Source organism: Glycine max, chromosome 3, assembly GCF_000004515.6.
Source record: "Glycine max cultivar Williams 82 chromosome 3, Glycine_max_v4.0, whole genome shotgun sequence".
Taxonomy (NCBI): domain Eukaryota; kingdom Viridiplantae; phylum Streptophyta; class Magnoliopsida; order Fabales; family Fabaceae; genus Glycine; species Glycine max.
The window spans coordinates 7,931,529-7,956,842 of NC_016090.4; the positions used below are offsets into that span (position 1 = coordinate 7,931,529).

The 25,314-nt window shown below is 30.8% G+C and overlaps 2 protein-coding genes across 2 annotated transcripts; both read left to right on the plus strand.

Moving 5' to 3' along the window:
- Nucleotides 1-1,340: 1,340 nt before the first annotated feature.
- LOC121174546 (glycine-rich protein 5-like) lies at nt 1,341-3,373 on the plus strand. The gene is made up of 2 exons (XM_041013898.1): nt 1,341-1,384; nt 3,076-3,373. Exons 1-2 carry the CDS (start codon nt 1,341-1,343, stop codon nt 3,371-3,373), a joined length of 342 nt encoding a protein of 113 aa, XP_040869832.1.
- An 8-nt stretch (nt 3,374-3,381) lies between these two features.
- Nucleotides 3,382-4,325, plus strand: LOC106798160 (loricrin-like). The gene is made up of 2 exons (XM_014774123.1): nt 3,382-3,680; nt 4,196-4,325. The coding sequence occupies exons 1-2, from the start codon at nt 3,382-3,384 to the stop codon at nt 4,323-4,325; spliced, it is 429 nt and encodes a 142-aa protein (XP_014629609.1).
- Nucleotides 4,326-25,314: the final 20,989 nt, after the last annotated feature.

Consider the following 25,314-nt stretch of genomic DNA (forward strand, 5'->3'; position numbering starts at 1 on the left):
CTATACTCACATTCTTGTTAGCTGCCACGTAAACCTCCAACACTAGGTTGAGCGCCACCCTGACACCCTAAACTTACGTGCCTATCCGTATGCTTGTGCACTAACTATGCATCCAATGCACCAATTGTGCATGCACCGAATATCAATAACAACAATACATAGTTGTGCACCCACTATGTACCAACACAACAATAATACATTCCTTTGGTACCCACCATGTACCAATGGCAACAATAATCCATTCCCTATACAACAAAAGGATCAACTAAACATCTTGGGAAGTAGTTCCTTCACTCTGACACACCATTCAAAAGTAAAACATAGGGTGGTACTTGGGAAGATACCCCACTAAGTGAGACCCCTAGGCCGCTTTAGTGGGATAGAGTCTTGGCGTGAAACTTAGCCTCCCAAATATACCATTTTCAACAATAAAAATCTTCCCAAAGGATATAGCTAACTCCTTTCCACACATAGGGATGGTTCTCATACAAGACACCAAACATCATCAACATGCCATCAAGATTTCAAAGCATCATATTCTTCTTAATAACAATTATACATATCCACATGTACATATAAATACCTTAATTCCACTTGGTTGTTTTTAATTCAATGCATCATTCATCCAACTCAAAATATAATTAATTATCATAAAATGAGTATTTCTAAACATAGTTCTAAAATTCAAATGTGGCATTTATCATAGTCCTCATACATTAGTGAGAAGTCCAATTAAAATTAATTAAGAAACTATTTAATAAATGTTTAACTTGAATTTTTGCTTAATCTTAACCCAAGTCTCGCTTAAGCACAGATTCTAAAGACCATCTCGTGTTTTCTAATATTGTCGCTTAAGCCTGGTTCAATCCCTACTTAAGCCAAACTTTTTCTTAAGCCTAGATTAACTTACGCTTAAGCCTAAAATTCAACAACCAAATTTTTTCTATAGTTTGTTTCGCTTAAGCATAACACATGGCTACAAAACTTCAAAAATTGCATAATTCATCCCTAATGGTTTCCAAATATCACATACAAACACACATTTTCTCTACCATTCAACATCGAAATAACACCATAGAAGGTTACAATTACATACAAACATACAATAATCATATTAACAAACTTCCCTTACCCTACAACTTTTCCTCAAGCTAGGGTTTTTAAGAAAAGAAGATAAAAAGATAATCATGAGCCCTATCCATGGTTTCCCTCCAATCAATATCACCAACAGACCTTGCCCATGTAATACAACAAAAGAAACACTTAAAAATGCTTCCATACCAAAACCCACCATGGGTTAAACGAAAAAGGAAGGAAGAAGAGGAGGAGGAAAAACGTTTATGAGTGAGGAAGACAAGAAAGAGTATCTGAGTGAAAAAGGAAGGTTTATATTTATATTCTCTCTATGTACCCTTGAACATTTTCGTTTAAACTCAAATGAAACCACGCTTAAGCGCCATCTCCAGAAACAAACTACTTTTGTAATGATTTTGGTGCTTAAGTTGAGGTTAATCCATGCTTAAGCTTGGATTCAACCTAACTTAAGCCCCAAAATTAGCAACACCATTTCTTCTATCACCCAACTCTCATTAGGATTTGACCTTGAGGTATACCAAGACAAACCCAAACCACTCCACTAGATCACTTATAAACTTTATCACTTAGGGTGTATAAATTCTCAAAATTAAACTTAATTCCTCTTCATTTTAAATAAAAAATATCATCCATTATGAAAATCATAGTGTTACAAGTTGCATAATTGAAATTATATATTTAATGTGTTTTATGAATTTTTAAACATTTCTACATATGTATCTTATATATTATATCAAATACATGTATCATATTTGTATTTGTGTGTGTAAGGGGCATATATTGTGAGAATGAATTTGTTATGTGAGAATGTAAGACACAAGGAAACATAAGAAAGTGGGTTGGATTGTGGTTCAAATAATTCTCGCTAATATATTCAAAAGACTTTGTATCGTTTGTCTGTAAGATTATTACAAATGTTAAGATAGACGATGTTTTATAAACTATCATCAAAACTTAACAAGTCGTTTGAAACACAGAGTTAGACAAATATAGGATGAAAGATAAGAATAAAAATACACCAAGGTTTTTATGATGTTTTTTGTCTTACCCCTAGATTACATCTAGTTCTTGACACACCACCAAATTGCATAGTAACTTAACCAGTTACAAGTATTCTTTGAACTAGCCTCTTCAAGCTACCCAAGTAGTATTTCACCTTCCTCTCTAAGAAAACAACCAAAGTGTTCTTTTCTACAAAGTCTCTTCAAGCTTCAACCAAGATCACTAAGAAATTGGTTAAGGGTAAGGCTTACAATCTCTATTTTCTTATCAAACATATATGTACAAGGTTTAAACACATGATGAAGGAGGGGGGAAATGAGATAATAAAAGAACCATGCATTTAAGGAAATACAACCTTTTCTTCAAGAGTTAATCCTAAGAAATGCTCTAGAGCTTCAAGGTGTTGTTTTAGCTTTAGACCATCCCGTGCATAATGAGTCTTTTGATTTCATAGATGCTCGAAGTGTGTCTTAAAATGTTATTCTTTTTCCTTTTGTAATATGTGAGGGATTGTTGTATTGAAGGTGTTTCAAAAGGCATGAATCATGCTTTGCCCAAAATAGCTTTGTTTCACTTATTTATATATAAACTTGTCTTTAAGGCTTTCAAAGTGGCTAGTAGAAGGTGGGAGGCTTGCGTGCATAAGCTTGGGCCTTATTTGTATTTTATAGTGCAAATCCATGATTTGCCCCTTATGCACGTGCAATAATGGGCCTTGCAAGATTTTTACACTATGATTTAATAAAATTATTATTTGAGTTTATTCTAAATTTAAATTTGAAACAAAGTTATATGAAAATTCTTGTTTTAACGTGACGGTTTTTAAAATTTAAACTAGTTTTAAAAAAAATTAAACTAATTTTTAAATTATGATTAGTTTCAAATAAACTCATTTTGAAAGTTTCATATCATATAAAATTAGTTTAAAAGTTTTTTTGTGTGGTAGTGAGACAATGGTGATGGTGGTGATGTCATCAGCAACAACGACGATAAATATATTAGTGGTGATTATAGTGGTAGTGGTAGTGACATTAGTGGTGGTGGTAATGCAGATGGTGGTGGCTGTGACGGTGTAATGGAGGTAGCGATGTTGGTGGTGGCAACCAATGGTGGTGACATTGGTGGTGGTGGTGGTGGTGACGGAAGTGGTACTAGTAGTGGTGGTGGCAACGACATTGGTGGCAGCGGCGGTGATGGAGGTGGTATTTATGGTGGTGGTTGTGGTAGTAGTAATGTCGGTGGTGATGGTGGTGGTAGTGACAGTGGTGGGGTGTGATGGTGGCAATGAGTGGTGATTGTGGCAACGTTGGCTATGGTTGTGGTGGCGGTGAGGGAAGTGTTATTGTTGGTAGTGGTGGTGGTGGTGACGATGGTAGCAATGTTAGTGGTGATGGTGGTGGTAGTGATAGTGGTGGGGGTGCGATGGTGGCAACAATTGGTGATTGCGAAAATGTTGGCTATGGTTGTGGTGGCAGTGACGAAAGTGGTATTGTTCGTAGTGGTGGTGATGGTGGTAGCAATATCGATGGTGATGGTAATGTCAGTAGTGGCAATGACGACGATGTCGGTGGTGGCACCAAGTGGTGATGGTTGCAACGACATTAGTAGTGGGTGTGGTGGTGGTGACGGATGTGGTGGTGGTTGTAACATCCGTGATTTTTTACTTCTCGGCGGCTCACCTACTACAACACTTCACACGATGACACTTCACTCAATATTCTTATTGGTCAAAACCATCCACCGATCAGAATCCTTTGTAGGTAATCCTTTTTGAGACCTCGACAATCATCCTTGACTACTTCCAAGATCAATGAATATCCCCACAAACCAACACGAGAATTTTCAGCGTGTTTTGTTCTCACTCACATGCTTTCTGAGAAACTTCCCAAAAGGTCACCCATTCCATAACTACTCCAAGCCAAGCATGATTAACTATGGAGTTCTTATGTGATAAGCTACTGAAAAATAGATGTTTCTTGTTGGTATAGGTAGTACCAATTATTTCCTTTAAGTCATCCTTAATTATACACTCTTATACTTACAGCCTTTGGATCCCTCTCTTTCCGATGTGATTTGTTTGCGTGTTACATGGTGGTAGTGATAATGACGATGATAGTGACAATAATGATGGTAACAATGTTAGTGGTGATGGTGATGTCAGTGGTGATAGTTATGGCGAGGACGATGATGGTGGTGGTGGTGGTAGCAGTAGTGGCAGTCAGTTATGATGGTGGCGGTGGTGTGGTGGTGGTAATGATGGAGGTGATATTGGTGGTGATGACGGTGACAATGATGGTGATGATGGTAGCAATGGTGACAATAAAAAGAATTATTGTCAAATGTGGGAAACATATGTTTTTTTTAAAACCAAAAACCAAGTTCACTAAATTTTTTTCTTGATTTTAAAAATGAGTATAAAAGTGTTTTGAAAATGATTAAAAAATCATTTCAGTTCCATTTTTGTCAAACACATTTTGTTTTAAAATTTACATTTAAAATCCAAAAACCAAAAACTGACAACCACCCCAAACGGGTCTTAAGATGTTTAAAGTTTTTGTGTCCAATGTTTGAAAAACTAGCTCTATATATATTGCTCAGTTTAGACTATGTTTCATACATCGAAAAATACAAAACTCTTTTCTTTCCTCTCATTTTCGTTTTCATTTTCATGAGTTATGTACTTTTGCGAGTTTGATTAAAAAGTTTCTATTATATGTTGGGGACTTACATGAGATATTATGAATAAATCATTTGGAAAACTAACTGTTCATGCATTAGGAAATTTGGTTCGTGTTAACAACTTTTTGGACAACAACAACCTCATCTCTGGGAAAAATGTAAATTATATTAAACCCAAAATAATACAACAATAAACGGGGCATACCCCGCAGCTAGAGAAAATCAAAAGTCTCCCTAATACAAGAAGGTCTATATCAAGATGCTAAAACAAATGCAACAGGTGCGCTTGTCTATACATAAGAAACTTAATCTTGCAAATAACCTCTATTACAGAAAATTGATAATCTTCAAAAATCAGCTTGTTCCTAGACAGCCAGATGCAGTAGACTGTAATTGCTATAGCCAGACAACGTAATTTTCCTTGAACACCTGATGTGGATCTGCCCCTAATTAAAGAGTCAGTAATGCGTTGTAAAGAAGTGAAACGCCTGCGGAAAGGAGCCAAATCACGAATGTGAGCCCAAACTTGGAGAGATTTCCTGCAAGAAAAGAACAAATGAGCATTTGACTCGGCCTCATTTGAGCATAAAGGGCAGAGGGGACCCTTGTTCAAAAAAGCAACTTTGTCAAGAGTAAGCAACCGGTTCCTTTTAGCAAGCCACAAAATGAAAGACATCTTAGGGGGGATTGCTGGGTTTCATATAACAGAACACCAACTAACAGTAGGCTTGACACCTCTAATGTATTCATAGACTTTGCCAATAAGCAATTGTTCATTGGTGTTCCAAGATTGAATTCTCTTTTTGGCCTCTTCCGTACTTAGCTCTTTGGAGATAATAAAGTCCCTTATTTGAATGATTTTCTTTATCAAAACTGAATCTGATGAAGAAGTATTGTAATTCCACACATCGCTCCCTCTGAAATAGTAATGGTGAACCCACCGAACCCATAAAGAATCTTTCTTACAATGAAAGTCCCACACATCAACCTCATCTACTTTAAGGCAATTATAGCTTTACTCATTTTGTGGTACAAGTATTACCTACACATCAAACTCAATTGAATCAACTTTGCTCTTTTTATTTTTTAAACAAGTTTAATTACGGTAAAAATATTATCACGTTGCTCTAATTTAATTATTTAATGAGGTAAGTAATTATAGATCATGGTAAATGTACTATTTTATTTTTCTATTTCCAGGAAACTAATATGACATTATTTATGATAAGTCAAATAAATTTAGTCATATCTAGGAATCATAATTCTAAAAAATGATGGTTACTGGACACAATTTTTTTCCTTATACCAAATGCCTTATTCTTATTTCTCATCATTTATGTTGTTAAATGACACTGTGTATCTTGTGAATATGTTGATTGTATTTAATTGCAATCAAAGGTGTGTATATTTTTTTTTAATTATGTTATTGGTACGAAATATTTATTGGTAGTTTTGTTGATAATTAATTTCTGTCAAAAAATTTGACTTAATATCTTTAGTGAGATTTTCTTCTTCTGATTATATTTTTTTCATCTACAAAACTCGAACTTGTGATCTTAATTAAGAGAAACAAGTCTAGTATTAACAAAACTAACGACTTATTGATATATCATTTTGAACATATTATTATACTTTCCAATTCTTTATATAATAAATAAATAAATAATTGATCAAGATTAATAAAAATAGCTAATTTAATTATTTTAATTAATAATATCATAAACAATATAAAACATTAATAATGTCATAAATATAAATTTTATTCCAAAAATATTTATAGAATTAAATATTTTTAAAACTTATTGTATTTAATGACACCACATGTAATTTAATAGATAGTTTTCCAACTTATGAATGTGTCTTATATTGTTATTAGGTGAATAATGCATCACTTAATGCATGGCTACTTTTTTTAAAATAATGCATGGTTACTTAAATGAGTTAATTATTTTAATTTTATAGGTCCTCCAATTTCACATAAATTAAAACACTTTACACGAAAATTCGCTTCAATGCTTAACTTGCTAAAGTGACGGTTTCCCTGATATTTGTACATCTAAAAAGACTTAATTTTGTGGGTCCTAAATGTTTAAAAATATTATTTTTATTGAAAAAATTTAGTTAATATAAGCAACCACAAGTCATATGTTCCGATGAAAGAAAAGTAAAACAATCTTATTTAAAATTAAACAACTCATGCATGTAAGCACCCACATTGAAGATGTTTTTAATGAGTGTTTGTTTCATTAATAGATTTCACAATAAAGTAAAACTATAAAATGAAGTTAGCAATTAATATATCTAAAAATAAATTTATGTTTCTTATAATTAGGGAAAAATAATTATTAATTAATATAGTCATATATATAAATTAAAATTATCGATTTTTGTAATAATTATTTAAGGGAAGCCATATCTAGTGTGATTTGTGAATAATTAATAGTATAAATATCTTTAAACTATTAGTATATTAAAACTAAATTAAACTCTATGATATTGTCTTCCATCATTCACACTCATAAAAAAAACTAAACTCCCAAAAAAAGTTAAATGACTTTTATAAAAGAAATTAAATAATTCTTAACTATTTATAAAAGGTTTTAATGCTTAATATTCCTTCGTCTTCTCCTATAAGAACACTTTTCTTAATTGATCCACTAGTGTGTATAATTAGTTTTTGAGGAGTGTATATAATTAGTTAGGTACCGGTAGATTGTGAAAAGGGCCTAATAATTCTTAATTTGCGGTCTCCGATCCTAAGAACAGTTGAGAACTACAATATTCCATGCGTTGCACGCTGGGTGACAAAATTGAAGATATGATTAAGCAAATTTGTACCAACCCAATGGATCGATGATCAAAATAAACAAACTAAACCAGCTTAGATTCTATATAATTTACCAGGTGAAACACTTGTGCGTATCTATCTTAAACATTTCGAATTCTTTGAGATATTCTATGAATTTTGCCGGTTTATATAGATATTGTAAGATATAAGAGTAATCGTGTATTCTTCTCTACCCACCAATCCTCACCGAAATGATGATCATCTATCATTGACCGGTCTGCATTATTCTTGTGCTTCTCGTGCGTGGAAACAATCCAACTAGACGCTTATTATAATAATCGACATGAGTTTTATGCATAGTTAAATTAATGCGTATGTCACATTAAATATAAAAATTAATTAATTTGTTTAAATTTTTCTAATCATGTTTATATTTTTCTTTCAAACTCAGTATTTTCTGATTGAGAATCTAAGTTTAATTCTTCGAGTAGTAAAATTCATTTAAAAATATGATATTTCTCTAGAAATAATTTTTTTTCTTTCTTAAATCTAGTTTTCATCCTTATAGTTTTATGATTGTACAATTTGGTTTCTTAAAATTTTTTATTAAACATTTGGTCCTCACGTTTTAAAATTTAGTCATTTTAGTTCAGTTTGTTATCAATCTTTTTTAACAAAAATAACCAAACATAACATGTTAAAAATAACCAACATAACATGTTATGTTTGTGATGATAATATGATATTTACATGCTTAAGTGATAATGTGACACAATATTCATGACGTATTTGTGTTAAGTCTAAAACTTTGAAGTTAATTTCACACTAGCTGCACCAATTCTGCTAAATAGCCGAATTCTGCAAAATAGTTGGATTCTGCAAAACTATTATCTTTTCTTCTTTTTATATCCTAATTAAAGGCTTCCACAGTTCCTCTAATCCCTCAGCTACTTCTACTAGTAGCTAAATTTTATCGCTTATAACTAGTTTTCTAGGTACCAAGTACCAACAATGAAATATGAGATTTCACTAAGTGAATTTTTTTTAGATCATTTGTACTAAATGAATATCTAATGAGTCACGATTGAATATTTATAAATTAGTCAGTTCATTTACTCCCCTAACATCAATAGGCTCCAGGAAAAAAATAATATGTGATGCATTGTTAGATAAACCATTAAATATTATTAATGGAGTCTAGCTTAATTGGTTGGACAGACCAGACAAGTGTGATAAATCTCTTGATATTATTTTAAATTCTTAAAAAAAAGATAAAATATCAAGTATTCAAATCATAAAATTAATGTTCTTTTTTAATAATCAATCTTAAATAATTAATTTGTTAATTAATTTCTTGATGCGCTATGATGGTTGGGTTAAAGTTGGGTATCTTTGTATTAAAGGGATCTAGATCAGTTAAGGTAGAGTAAGGTGAGTGAGTGTCCTATAGTTTATACTCTTTTTTTCAATAAATAGTGTTGTTATGAATTTCTAAATCGTAATGAAGACATATATTTTATTTTTATTGGACTAACTAAGATGGCAAATTAGCCGAAGCCTTGAAAAAAAATTCAAACACCAATTGATTACAATAAAATAAAAATATTAAATACCCAAATAAAAAAATCACTTGTATATTCGTTTGAAGTCCTAGTCAATGATTCTTAGGTCTCAAGTAGGTGTAAATAAATGCTATTGTGATGTAAAGAGGTTGAGAAGAGGCTTATAAGTCCACGCTTTAACTAGAAACTGATGTATATCTATCTAACAATACATTTAGGATGCAACTCTGATGTAAAGAGGGAGGTGCTATTAGTTAGTATAACGGTCCTTCTCCGTGCATTAATGTTTTGTTGTCCTATAGATATATTCATGTGCTGTCAATGTGGAATATTTATGGGGTACCACATAGCCCTATATATGATGTTGAAAATTTGGCTCTAATGTTATAATAAAGCCATAAAACTTGTTTGGCTATATTTTAGAAAACTACTTATTATGGGTTTCAATTCTATTGGTTATACACAATATTTCCTAACCCCACTTTTATTAACTATTGCGGTCTTAAACTTTTTTTAAAAAAACTTATACTGAATATGAATAAAAAAAATTATACTGAATTATTTATAATTGTTTAATATGCTAAAAATATAATGTTATTGTAAAAGCATTTTTGTATTACATTTTTAAACAAACTTAACACAAACACTTTACCCTCGTAAAAGGGTCTCATGTAGTGTTTGATTAGGATTTTTTTTGTAATCTAACGTCACTTGGGCCCTTTTTCTCTGCAATGGCCCGCCAAAGGCATCGTTAACACATTCATGTGGATACTTTCAAATAAAAGAGTATTTCATTTCACACTTTCAAATATAATTTTTTTTATCATGCTATTGATATAAAATAGTCTTAGCAAAAAGTGATGATTAATCTTCATCGAAGACCATGAAAATACACAAAGTGAGTGTTTCTATGCTAACACAATTTATTTCATATCCAAGAGTCAACCAATCCTATATCACTTGATTAAGAGACATAAATCGTTATCACTTGTATCAATTATTATTGGTTCTTTCAAATTAATATAATTTGATGTATATAAATTTAAAATGGTACACTTCTTTCTTGTGTCCATACTTAAATGGAATATTTTTTTAATGTGAGTTTCATATAAAATTTTGATTTAATTATTCTTTGTCTTTATAGTTAAAATAACTTTTCATTATAGTTCTCATATTAAAATATCCCATTTTTTTCTCTATAGTTATATTTTTTAATTCTTTTAGTCTTTGATGTCTAAAATCGACTAATATGGTTACATCCAGATATTTGAAAGCTATACTACACAACTGAAACTAACTGTTAAAAATTGTTAATAAATTTAGACAATTTAAACCTAAAACTCTTCCACCCTTGCTTTTTGTGACAAACCAAAGAAGAAGAAAAAATAAACTTCACTTATCCATTCACATTTCATGTAAGCAAACATACCTTTAGTGTAGAGGACTTACATAAATTTATCTGATAATACATATATTAAAAAAAAGTATATCAAAAGTGTATGAAAATAATCTTTACATTTTCTTTGATCTCTTCTTATTACATACTTACATCTCTATGTATAGCTTTATTTGGCAAGAAAAATACAATATGATAAGAAAGTGAAATTTTGTATTTTGTATTTTATGTTATAATCATTGTAATTAGGTTCTTTAGTTTTTTGGTTGCATATTTTTTTGTATGATTACTCTTACATTTTTTCTGTATTATTTGCTATGATAGGAAAGTAAAAAAAGGAATAAATATTTTTTTTCCTTTATTTTGGTCAAATAAAAATTGAGAAGAGAAAAATTGTGTAAAATTAAACATATCTTATATAACTAAAGAAAGTACAAGCTAGATAGGAGCACTTGTTATAGTAAATACTATTTTTCTCTTCTTAAAATGGAGAGACATAAAATTGATGTGTGAACGTTAATTATCATTTTCTCTTTCTTTTTCTATAATAGAGATTCCAAATAATTCGCCACTCTCATTTTCGAAAATTCTTTCATGATAATACCTCTGCCGTGTTTCCCTTTCTTGGGTATGCGTTGTTCTCAAACGTTGGCAGTAGCTCACCTTCGCGGGACATTTAGCAGATGGGTTTTTTTTTTTTTTGTTATTTATCATTCGGGTACATTTCAAATGAATTATCTTATGGACATAAGTTGCAACTTAATATTTGTTAGAACTTTTATTATTCTTTTTTTAATTGAAGTTATAAAATATTTTATGATTTTTTTTTTAATTTATAACTTTAAAGTTATAGGAATTTTTTTAAAAAATTTATGATTTTAAAGTCGTTGGATTTTTTGTTTATTTTTTTAAAAAAATTAATCAATTTTTTTATTCTTTTTAAAAAATTGTAAATAAATCTTTATTTTAATTATTTAATAAATAAATGTATTTTTACTTTTTTTGTTTTATTTAATATTTTCTTTATATTTTAGATATGGTTTTATTTAATATTTTCTATATTTTTTTGTATATTTCTTTATTAATATATTTTCTATATTTTGTTGATATGATTTTATTTAAGCACTGAATTTGTTGGTGGTTATTCTCCTCTTATTATATGATCGGTTTCTCCTATTGTTCTGAAATGATCACATATAATTGTTTGTTGTTGTTGAGTAACATCATCACCACCATGACTATCATCATTAATATTTTTGTTAAAGAAACATGCAGTACATTTTAGTATTTTTATTTAAATTTAAGTTTTTTGTATTCTTTTTTTAATTTAAAAACCAAATAATAATCCTTAACATTAGTAAAAAAAATATAGAAAATATTAAATATAAAAAATATATTAAATAAAATAATATACAAAAAATATATAAAAATATTAAATAAAACCATATAAAAATATATTAAATAAATAAATATAAAAAAATATAAAAAATATTAAATGAAACCATATAAAAAATATATAAAAAATATTAAATAAAACTTAAAAAAGTAAAAATACATTTATTTGTTAAATAATTAAATTAAAAAATTATTTACAATTTTTAAAAAAAGAATAAAAAATTGATTAAAATTTATTTATTTTTTATAAAAAAATAGTCTTTACGACTTTAAAGTCGTAACACAAAAAAAAAATTCTACAACTTTAAAGTTGTAAATTTAAAACAAAAACTCCTACAACTTTAATGTCATAAATTAAAAAAATATATAGTTGTAAAATATTTACGACTTCAATTAAAAAAAAAAATAGAACTCGTAACATATATTACAACTTTCAAGTCAAAAGTCGTAACATCTGTTACGACTTATCCCATCGGATAATTAATTTGAAATGTACCACCAGATGATAAATAACAAAAAAAATTACCCCCCTATGGTAAATGTCCCAACCTTCCCTCACCTTTGCAGATCATGAGTCCAAATAATGTTCATACTCTAAAGTCCAAATTATATATTAGGATATACAAACAAAAATAAATGGTTCCAATATATTGAAGAACAAAACACAAGTAGTGAAGTTGACTATACAAGTTCCCATTATGGTGGTTATTGGGGAAAGGCACTTGATGAAATTTTAGTTGATATTTATTTAATATTAGAGTGCTTCAATTTATAATTATTATTGTTTAAGGTCAAGACATACGGGAAATGCTCTTTAATTGATTTATGACTAGTAAGGATACTCTTTTGTTGCTTTTCTTGTTGACTGGATCATGGTTTTGGACAAGAGAAAACAAATTCACATACAAGAATTTTCATGGGTTACTATAAGTTGTTATCGCCAAAGTGAGACCACTTATATTGATTCATGAATTTTTTTATTTTATTTTAAGGAATGCTTTTGGTCTTTGGATGCAATTGTTTGTCCAAAGGGAATTGTTGTGTGTTTGGATTGAGAGTTAAGAATGAATGGAGTTATTGAGGAATGCGTCGAGTTGAGGGATTTGTCTACCCAAAAGGGATAATTTTCTGAACTTTGTGTATGCCGATGGATTAACCTATCTGAGGTATTGGCCTAGGTTGTAACCTTGGTTTGTGCATTCTGCCCAAAGGGAAATGTGCTATTTTATTGGCCTTACATTGATAGCTTGTTTCTTTTTTATGGCTATATCTTGTCCTATAATATGTCCTAATGCATTCTTGTTTTGACTTAACAGTGAACTTTTCTGCTAACAATTGTTTTGCTTCCATTGAGTTCTTGGATGGATCAAATTATCGTAATTAGAAGCAAGATCTGAAATTCTCTTTGGGAATTTTTGATTTTGATCTAGCTTTACGTGAGGGTAAGCCTCTGATCAATTCAGAGAGCACACCTGAACAGAAGAAACTTTTGGCTAAGGGAAGAGGTCTAATAGGTTGAGTTTGATTGCTATCAGGAGGACCATCTCTAAACATCTTCTCTGTGGTCTACTAGAGAAACCAATAGCTAAGGAGTTCCTTGATGCTCTAGAAAAGAGGTACCAAGTATTTGATAATGCAAAGCCCTGATGTCTAATGAAGGAGTTAATTGACATGAGATATGATAATGTTGGGGGTGTAAGGGAATTCATTATGAAGATGGTTCACATCCAAACCAAGCTTAAATCTCACCAAATTGACCTTAATGAAAAATTCACAGTTAAACATGCCTTAAATAGCCTATCCGCTAATCTCACACAAATTAAAACTACTCACAATACCATTGGTGAGAAATGAACTGTAAAAGCATGTTGCTGAGGAAGAGAAACTCAAGAAATAAAAGAGTGACATGGCCATGTTATCAGTCCATGGCAAACCCATTTTTGGCAAGAGACACTGGAAAAATACAAAGAGTGCATCTAATGCTTCTCATAGACATCAAGGTTTGGGGGAACCCGGTAAAGGTCAGGACCATGATGTAGGAGGTCCTGGGCCAACTATCTTTAAGAAAGGTATTTGGTGCTTTTTGGTGTAAGAAGAAGGGGCTTAAGAAATCTGATTGTGGAAAGTTCAAAGCTTGGCTAGAGAACAAGTAGAAATTGGGAGGTAATAACTTAGCTTTTGTCTATCTTGAGTCTAATCTAGTTGATGTTCCTATAGATTCTTGGTGGCTTGATAATGGTTCCACAACCCATATTGTTGTGTCTTTTCAAGGGTTCAAAATTTTAAGGGATTACAGTCTTAAGGGAAAGCAGGTTAAGGGTAGGAAACAATCTTGAAGTTTGTGTAGAGAAAATAGGAGACGTCAGCCTAGTTTTAGCTTCTAGATTTGAATTGGTTTTGAAGGATACCATTTAGGTACCTTCTTTTAGGAGAAATTTGATTTCTGTTTCTTGTTTAAACAAACTTGGTTTTAGTTTTACATTTGGAAATAGGAAAATAAATATGATATTGAACTACATAATTATTGATTATGGATCTTTAGTGGATGGTTTATATAAATTGCCTTTGGATTCTGACAATATTTCTTCATCTTTAGTTGTTGAGAATTTTGTTGCCAAAAGGTCTAAAGCTGAAGAAAAAACCTTTATATTGTGGCACAAGCACTTAGGTTATATTTCTAGGGAAAGGGGTGAGAGATTGACAAAGACATATATTCTACCTTCCTTGGATTTTGATGACTTGGGCACTTGTGTGGATTGTATAAGGAGAAATTTTACTAAAACTTAAAAGAAAGGTGCAACTAGAAGTTCAAATCTTTTAGAGATCATTCATACAAACATTAGTGGGGCTCTAACTTCTACAGTTTGTGCTAACTTCTACAATTTCTTCTAGACATGCTTCATCTTCTTCTCAAATGTGTTTACTTTTTATGTGAATTTTATTTTTTATTTTTTATTTTTTTAGAACCACTGAAAATCGGTGAACCACTAGTTTTGTATAGTTTTCTCGATTGAAAGGTTATTTTTATTAGTTTTTTACACAGTTTGCTTCAAATGATAGGTTGGTTTCTGGTTCAACCAGTTGAACTAGTTGGTTCGATCGAGTTTTCATAACCTTCAAAAAAACTAATTGTCAATATTTTATCATTACATTAAGATTACCAATTACAAACTAATTTCTCTATCCAAAGACTAGGAATTAATGTTGTGTTGTGTATTTTGTGATGAGTCCAACATGTAAATACTTCAATGTCTTGTTATATATATTTTACATGACTTGCTTGGTTATTGTGAACATGTTATTATTTTTTGTTCTATATTTAGTTAATATTGCTAGTGCTGAAAATGTTGTTGCCTAAGTGAATTATATTCCAATGTTGAATAGGATGGACTTTAAGGTTTGGAAAGAAGCTGTAGAAATTGATCTTGGCCATATGGATTTGGACTTGGCATTAAGGACGACACAATCCATTTCCACTCCGAAAACCTCTAATGAGGCAAAAATTGAGAGGTGGTATTAGTCCAACTGAATGTGTCTTATGATCCTGAAGCGCTCTATTCCAGAGACATTTTGACACTCTATTCCAAAGTGCAAAGAAAATCCTCAAGGAAATTGTGCAATACTTTGCCAAAAATGAAAATGTGGAGACATCTACATGAAGTATAAGGGAAAATAAAATATAAATGAGTAGATTATGAAAATGTCAAATCTTGCATTGAAACTCAAGCCACTTAAGTTAGAGCTTGGTGAGGACCTGCTCGTGCACTTCATTTTGGTCTCGCTTCTTGCATACTTTGGGCAATTCAAAGTGAGCTATAATACTTGGATGGACAAATGGTCCTTTAATGATTTGTGTGAAAGAGAAAGAAAGGCGGTAAAGAGATACGACTGAGAGTGGTCACTTGACTTAAACCTCTTAGAATAAGAAAATGAAGAAGACTAAGGGTGTTGTGGAAAGGTCTTCTTAAGCAAAAGAAACAAAAGAAAGATGAGGAATTTACTTGTTACTTTTGCAAGAAGTCGGGACATATGAAGTAAAAGTGTCCCAGGTATTCCACTTGGCATGTAAAAAAAGGTAAATTTCTTGCTTTAGTTTGTTTTGAAATTAATTTGACTTGTGTACCTAAGGATTCTTGGTGGGTGGATTCTGGTCCTACTACTCACAAAAGTATGGCATTGTGCCAAAGCAACTTAGAAAGAAAATTGGACGTTTTCATAATGTACTCTCTTATATTACCTTTTCTCTTGTACTTCACGAAGATGAGTTTAGACACAAGGTTACTCATATCTACATTTTCATTTTTGGCAAAATACTGTTCAATTTTCTCATTGAATTTTTTTTGCATTTTGATATTACTTATTGAAATTTTAATAAACTATATAAAATACGAGATGGACACTAAAACACATTATATTAAATTATCAAGAATGTTAAAGGAATACCTGGATGCATAGAGCTTGATCAAGAATGTTAAATCTAACGACAGTTACGAACAATTAGTTTTGTGACATTCCTTAATTAAATCACCTTCCTTATAGGACCTTTATTTTTTCTTTAGACGAGAAGATGAGTAACTGTTTATTGATCTGGTATATTGCGAACCATAATTGTGCCTCTGATTTTAACCTATTAAGGTTCTCATTATCCCCTAATGGGCCAAACTAATTTTCAGTTATTAAAAGCCTATATTAGTTTTTTAACAATCTAATGGACTCACTAAATTAAATCACTTGTATCAAGTCCAAATAAATGTAAGTAACTAATATAAATGTTGTAATATAATATGTAACCCACTTTAATTAATTAGAAATTATAAAATTCTTAACACTGTAGAAGTTCCCAACATCCACACTACACTGAACTTGATTTGTACATGAGATATTTTGGTGCGAAAGGACATCCATAAAAATCAAACCTAAATGAAGCCTAATTGGATGCTCACGAGAGACGACATTTGAATCTTGCACCTCTTAAAGGAAGCTGAATGAACAAAAATATCTCGCCTTCTTTCTTCTATCTTATTTCTCTAGTAATGTGCATCGACCCTCCACCCCGAATTACGCCACCCTCCGCCCCACCCTGCACCACCCTTTGCCTCATCCTCCAACATCCTCTAGTAATGTCGTCACACACCATCACACCACACACCACCATCGAACCACACCTAGAAAGAAAATCATAGATTTGAAGGTTTTTGTGCCAACTATTCGAAAAAAGATTTTTTCTATTCTGGAATACATATATGCTTCTGGAACAACTATTTCGGAATAAAATAATTCTTTTCGAAAAACTATTCCATAATGATATTTTTTCTATTCTAGAATACATACACACTTTAGAACAACTATTTTGGAATAAAAAAATGATCCTTAGTTTTTCTATTTTGGATTTTTTCTATTAACTGTAAAACACTTTTTCAATCAAAACTGATCCTTAGTTTTTTGAGGTTGGCATAATTTTGAGTTCACTGACAGATCAAGTCTTTTAATTATAAAATTGATAAATGAATTGAATTTAGCGGTCTTGGCCTAAAGAGAAAAAGGTCATCCAAGAATGCAGTATTTTGTAAAGGTGTGTTAAAGCTCTGAGTGTTTTTAATATGCTCTAATATCTTTAAAGAGAAAAAGGTCATTGAAGAGTGCGGTATTTTGTGAAGGTGTGTTAAACCTCTAAGTGTTTTTAAGGTCTTGGCCAAAAGAGAAAAAGGTCTTGGCATTATGGTTGTTTGAGAGATTAATTTCAACAATGTAAGGAAGCAACAACTTAACCAATAACCATGTTTGTTGTGATTCTGTTAGCTCATATCTGAATTAGTTATAGTTATTTAAAGCTAGATTCAAGTCATGAGATCTTTATAATCATAAATTTTCTGTAACTGATGAATTTGTTCAGTCACACTTCCATAAAAATGCAATTTAGGACCGAAATTGGCGACTAAATATTTTCAGTCGCTATTAGGGACCGAAATAGCGACCACACTTTTTCTGTCTCTATTTGTGACCGAGTTTAACCAGACTGGCTAGCTTGCATAAGTGGTCGAAATAAGGGCTTGTTAAGACATTTGGTCGCTATTTTGGTCGTTATGCATCTAGAAATCCAAATGGATTATAGTGACTTAATTAGCAACAGAAATGTACTTGAAGTTAGCGAATGAACATGTTGTGATGATAGCGACCAATACAGGTCTAAATAATATTTTGGATTAGGTACAAAATGAATTTTTTTCTAAAAAATTAAGAAACTAATTTTTAATTTATTATAAATCATAATAAATATAATATACTTAAATACATTTTATACTTAAAAAGTATTGAAATTAATATATTAGTAATATTTTTAAATTAACAAACCAATATTTACATTATTTGATTAAGATAAATAAATCATGCTTAACATCAGTCTTTTAATTTGTGTTTCATACAAAATAATTGTTTGCTTATATAATTATTTTAAAATTATAATAAAAAAATTGTCCCTCTATTTTATAATTTACTATCTGAGTCCTCCTATATTTCAAAGTTCATTATTTGAGTCCCCAAAAATTATTAACTATTAAACTTTAAACATTGACTAGGCTAGAAAGTTGATCGAAATTTTCTTAAAAAATAAGAAATTTAAAAATGCTTGAGGCCTTAGAGTGAAAAACATACTCCTTTACCACTACACCCAAGTATTCATTTGAATATTTAGTGCAAAATATAATATTAATATAAGTTTTTGGCTTAATTGCAAAATCCGTCTCCCTATTTTTCTTATTACACTAAATCGGTCCCTCTATTTTTTAATTCACTATTTGAGCCCCTTTATATTTCAAAATATACTATCTTAGTTCTCAGAGTTGATTTTAACCGTTGACCATTAAATTTTTAACGTTGACTAGACTAGAAAGTTGACCAATATTTTTTTATTTAAAAAAAGAACTTAGAGTAAAAAACACACTCCTTTACCACTACATCCAAGTGATCATTTGAATATTTTGTGCTAAATATAGTATTAATATATGTTTTTGGCTTAATTGCAAAATTTGTCCCCCTATTTTGCTTATTACACTAAATTGGTCCCTCTATTTTTTAATTCACTATTTAAGTTTCCCTATATTTCAAAAATTGTGTTCCTTACTTCAAGGATGATGATTCTAGTCCTTCCTAAAACATCTTTTACGTTCTTATTTTTTAAGAAAATATTGGTTAATTTTCTAGTTTAGTCAATGTTTAAAATTTAACGATCAATGGTTAATCAATGGTTGAAATCAGGGACTAAGATAGTATATTAATAGTGAATTAAAAAGTAGGTGGACGAATTTTGCAAGTTAGCCTAAGTTTTTATGCAAAAATAGTTCAAAATTCAAATTTTATTATTTTTTAATTTATTATATTTTAATAATCTTATATATTAACTTTTAAAATATAACATATAAGATTAAATTCTACTCTCACATAAATTAGAGTATGTATATTTATATAAGTTTTATTTTTATTTTATATATTATTTTTATCTTTTAAAATAATGCTTTTGATTTAGTGACAATTGTAACATCCCAATTTTTGTAGTATAGATTAAAAAGGATTGTTATTTATAAATAAATAAAGTTTTAAAAAAATGATGAGATTTTATAAATAAATAAATAAGGAGATATAATTATTAATTAAAATAATGATTTGAGAGAAAATAAAAAGGATATTTCATTTATTTGTTTGATAGAAAATAAAATAGAGTTTGTTTTTATAAAATAAATAAATAAATATAGAACAAATAATAGGCTGAGTACCCTAGGTATAAATAGTTATGTTAAGTCAGGTGCCTTAGAAAAACGACGATCTCGGGCTTATTCACCGTTGGATCGTCGTGAAATTTGAGCACCACGTTCGCAACCCAATTCCGAGCATTCTCACCGTTGGGAATTTCAATATTGTTCTGAGCTTAGAGGAAAACCCTTCGCATTGTAGCATTTTATTTTCCCGCAGAAACCCAAAACTGTCTCGATAAAACTACGATCCCGGTTTCGTTAACCATTGGATTTTCATGAAATTTGGATATGTTGTTCAAAATTCATTTGCGCACACTTCCACCGTTGGGATTTTCGAAATAATATTCGTGGAGGGAGAAAAAGGAATCGCATGAAGACAGTACAAGTGGAGGTTTCAATCTCTTCTCCGTCTCTCTGACGTTTGAGAATTTTTATCGGAGCAGTCGGAGGAATAACTGAAGGAATATCAGGGAATTGCTAGAGATGTTACTATCGCTAGCTGAAGACACGTGAGTCCCGCTCAGAGGTAAGGGATGAGTTTATCGCAATTGGGGGTTAGAATGAACATGTGTAGGGATCCTTAGAGAACTAAATTTGAGTTTACTTTGGGATGTTTATTGAATTATAATTTTTCTTTATGATTATGAATACAATATTATTGTGTTCTATTTACCAATTGATGTCCTGATGAGAATTGATTGATAAACTTGAGTGCTCTTGATGTCTTTGTGTTAACCCATGATTTTGATTAATTGATTTTGATACAATTGTGAGGAACTATTTCAGAGGTTTTACATTCCATGTTGTGATAAAATCTTTTGTATAAATTGTTATGTTGAGGTTATGAAATGATGATTCAAACTGTGAGTATGTGATAAATTGAACATGTGACGGATGATGAAATACATGTGTATTGAGATGAGATGCGTGTATTGAGTTGTGAATTATGAACTGTGCAATCACACAATTCTAAGACCCTTTAAGGACGACAAGTATTGTGATGAGATCCACTGTGGGAACCTAACGAGTTAAAATGATTTTGAAAACAATTGAGTAGATGTGTGTATTGCATAGTTCATAGGTAAAGTGTATATGATTCATGAGGTGTGATAACATGTTAAATTGAGATTATACCATTGTGATTGGGATTAAGTGTATGTGATAAATTGAGTATGTATATGATTGAGATATATATGTGCATTGAGTTGTGAACTATGAATTGTACAATCACACGATCATAAGTCCCTTCAAGGGCGACGAGTTAATGCTAATTCCCTTTTAGGGCGACGAGTTGATGTTAAGTCCCTTTTAGGGCGACGAATTGATGCTAAGTCCCTTTTTGGGCGACGAGTTAATGTTAAGTCCCTTTAAGGGCGACTAGTTAATGATAAGACCCTTAAAGGGCGACGAGTTAAAATTATTTTGAGAACAATTGAGGAGTTGTGTGTTTTGTACAGTTAATAGATAGAGTCTGTGTGCTAAAATGTTTTCTGGGTTGGACCTGAATCAGGAGGGAGAGGCCCTGACGGACTCTTCAGAGTGTAGGTCTTGGGGGTCACACGGTTTGAGTGCTCCTTTAAGCCTATGTTGATCCCATATGGTTGGAGCATTCTCGCAAAACACTGTGACCCTGACTGGTCTCCCTATGATATTACCTAGTGAGAGTGACTTGACTTACTATTGTGTGGTTTGTCTTGTCATGTACTCCTAGGCGCCTGACGAGGTTTTTCACTGACATGGTACCACATTGCATATAGGCTTGAGTCTTAGCATAACTGTTGCATACGCTTGCTAATTGTTTATTATGAAATTGATGTGTTATTATGTCTTGATCCGAGCGTGTGATTCCTGTGTATTGTGATTGATGATTGAAAAGTGTGATTGATAAAATAGTGTGAGATATGCTAAGTAAATTGTATTTGGCTACTATATGTTGTGTTGTTTCTCTCTAGTAGCTAGAAATGTGATAACTCACTCTCGGTTTGCTGTTTGTGTTTGGATCCTGTGATGATCTTGAACTTTGTGTTCGGGGGAGCAGATGAATAGGTGGATGACTATGAAGAACCTCATGCTAGAGGACACGAGAACACCACGCTCTGATAGAAAGTGACATTAGGATATAGATTCTATACTAATTGTATGAAACTTAGATGACCTTCTTTGAGCTGAGATGACTTTATTATTTATTTGGACAAGTTTGAATACGATGTAGAAGAAAGTGAATGTGAGCTTTTTACCCATTTGAAAGGCTTGTATTTAAAAATGTTTTAAAAATACTTTTAATTAATATTTGAATTTTTATTCCTTTATTAATATATATGTGAGGGGTAGAGGGTGTCACAACAATATTTTTTTATCTATATTAAGATATTCATGTTATTAGTTGTTATATAGATAAAAAGTACTGTTAATAAATCACATACATAAATATTTAGAAAAAATAGAAAATACTATCATTTTATAAAATTATAATTTATATAAAAAATATACATTAAAGATAAAATGTAGATTATATCTTTATTGTATAAAATAAGTTTTGAATAATGTGATAAAAATGTAATATATATATATATATATATATATATATATGTAACTTATATAAGTAAACATATTTTAATTTATGCAAAAATAGAATTTAATGTTATATATTATATCTTAAACATAATACATAAGATTATAAAAATATAATAAATAAAAAAAATAAAATTTGAATTTTGAACTAGTTTTACATAAAACTTATATATATTAATACTATATTTTGCACCAAATATTCAAATGAACATGTGGGTGTAGTGGTAAAAGAGTGTATCACTTACCTCAAATACCATGGTTTTTGTCCTTCGAGAATCAGTTCTTGAAAATTCAGATAGTTAATTTTAAAATATAAAGAAACTCTGATAATAAATTTAAAAATAGGAAAATTGATTTGGTGAAATAAGAAAAATAAGGGGAGGAATTTAAAAATATGTGTGTGTGTATGAATAGTAGTCACTTCAATTATCTAAGAAGGCTTTGCAATAGAATCTGGGTCCTTTAATTTTTTTATTAATTCAAGAATCATACGTTAATTCTTGAGCCAATGTTAAGCATGAAAAATAAATAAATAAATGAATACCTTGATTAATTCAAGAATATGTGTGTTTGTGTGTTTGAACAGTGGTTCCCTCAATCATAGGCTTTAGAATAGAATATGGATCCACTAATCTTGAGGCAGTGTTAAGCAAGAAACATAAATAAATACCAATGGCTTGCCCTTAACTCTAGCCATTCTGCAATTGAGAAGAGGAAAACAATGATGCCGGCTTCCAAATAATCATCATTCATAGCAATTGTCCCAATAACTGTCAAATAAAAAAAAATTATTGGAACTGTACTTTCCAAACGTATAAATGTTATAATAATATTTGATTAATAAGTAGAAGTTAATTGTATAATGATTAAAAAGTACTAATACCCTCTCTTTCTTGAGCTCTATATTTTAAACACTGAAAATATATAATATATAATAAAAAAAAACTTTTCTCATTGGAATGAGTTGGTTACATAAATCAAAGAGTTTAATTTTGTATAATTAAAAAAACAAGTTAGTTATTGTAAAAGATAACAATTTGCTAACCATAATAAATTATAATTAAATAATAGTATAAAAAAATTTATACGGTCAAAAAATAAACTATTTACTCTAAATCAAATAATGGTCACGATATTTTATGATGAATCATATCATAGGCGTTTATCTCGCATTTAGGCTACCCTCCATTTGGTTAATTTAAACTTCTGAATAATGTCCTTACTTAAGGCAAGTTAGTGAACTCTGAACCCATCTTTTCTAATTTCTTCTATGGATGGTTTTCCAACTTTCTCTCTAGTGTTTTGTTTCTAGCTAATCATATATCTTTTATTGTATGTTAATTCATCCAGAGACATTTACATTACGTTGCATTTATTCTCTTATTAACTTTCTATTGCAAGTTTATATAATTTAAAGTAAATTGTGTTCATTTTAGATATTAAAATAATACTATATATATTTTAACATATATAACATTTATAAGTTATATTAAAGAATAAAAATACTCCTATATACAAAAATACATTCACTCATCTGAATGTTAACTAATTACTACTTCGATGAGGAAGTCCGATTCGAAGATATCAATCAAAATATGGATGACTGGAACATTCCAGAAATCCCTCAGGATCAACTATACGTTCCTGAGACAATAAAAGACAAACACAACTTTGATTACATAATCAAAACAATAGAAAACAATATTCCTCTAGGACAAGAAGTAGGGGAAGAATTTCATTTACTTTCAAAAAATTCAATTTATGAACATAGCCGTAAGTATAAATATCTACACATCGGTTGTGTACAAGTAGCCATCAAGCCCTTAATTGATATGGGCATAGATGCAGCAGTTTTAATGTGTCTAAGAGACATTAGGCATAACCAATTTGAAGACTCCCTAATTGGAACAGTCGAAACCAGCCTAGGACAAGGTCCAATATATTTTAATTGTTATCCAAACAAAACAGTGAGTCTGATGGACAAAAACATTCTTGACTCTCTGTTCTTAAACATCCACTTTCATGGCCTTGACATGAAAGAAGGATCAATCCCAACAGCCTTAATATATAGGATCCAGTACAAGGTCATGAATACTTGTGCATCTAGAGTCCTGTTAAACCTCAAAGAGAGAAACACTTTGTTATCACTGATATGACGAAGGCTAATGTTTCTCTTCCAAGAAAAATAAAATGGGATGAAGTAACTCTTCCCGAAAGATGGGTTATGGATAAGGCAACACCGTCTATTCCCCGACCCGCTCCAACCATAGAGCAAATTAAGCAAGATAACTCCAGAAAGGTAGAGATAACCTTCAATAGGAGAAATTCTTTTTCATCAAGGATAGAAGCCTCTAGGTCTGAATATGAGTCAGCCAGAAGGTCTTTTTCGGTTAGAACCCGTTCAATTCCAGTAGGACTAACCAGATCTGAGTCACATAACCAGTTCCCTACTGTAAACCTCCAAGGATTAACAACTTACAACCAAGAACAGGAGGACGACCAAAAGTCGATCCAATCCCCAACATACTCTTCTATGGAACCTTATGATGTTATTTGACAACTTTAGCATTGATAAGGAAACCCTTAGGAAAGATTTCTATTCTCCGGAGAATGAACCTCAAAGGAGATGGTTTTTCCAACATTACAAGGGAACAAACAGAAAACAAATCCAAGACAAGTTCTACGAATTTGTCGAAAGAGTCAAAATTAATGTCTTTTTCTTTGATTGGTTTCATGCTTATGCCATCAGAAAGGATATAGTTTACCCTTGGAAACAAGAAATCATAGGTGATCCAACAACAAATGTCATAACAAACTGGCAAGTGAGAGATGGTGAGTTAATCCAATCGGAATTACCTCCCACAACACAATATCAACTACCAAATATCAAAGACAGTAGTAATAAACCTGTCATGGCAATTCCATTCAAAACAAAAGATGTCAACGAGGAAGTAACCTCTAAAGACATTAAAAACCTAATGGAACAGGCAAATTATACCAATAAATACTTACAAGCTTTAGGAGAAACCATTAAAACTAAAGTAGTTCCTAAACAAAAATCAATTGAGGGAGCTCCGC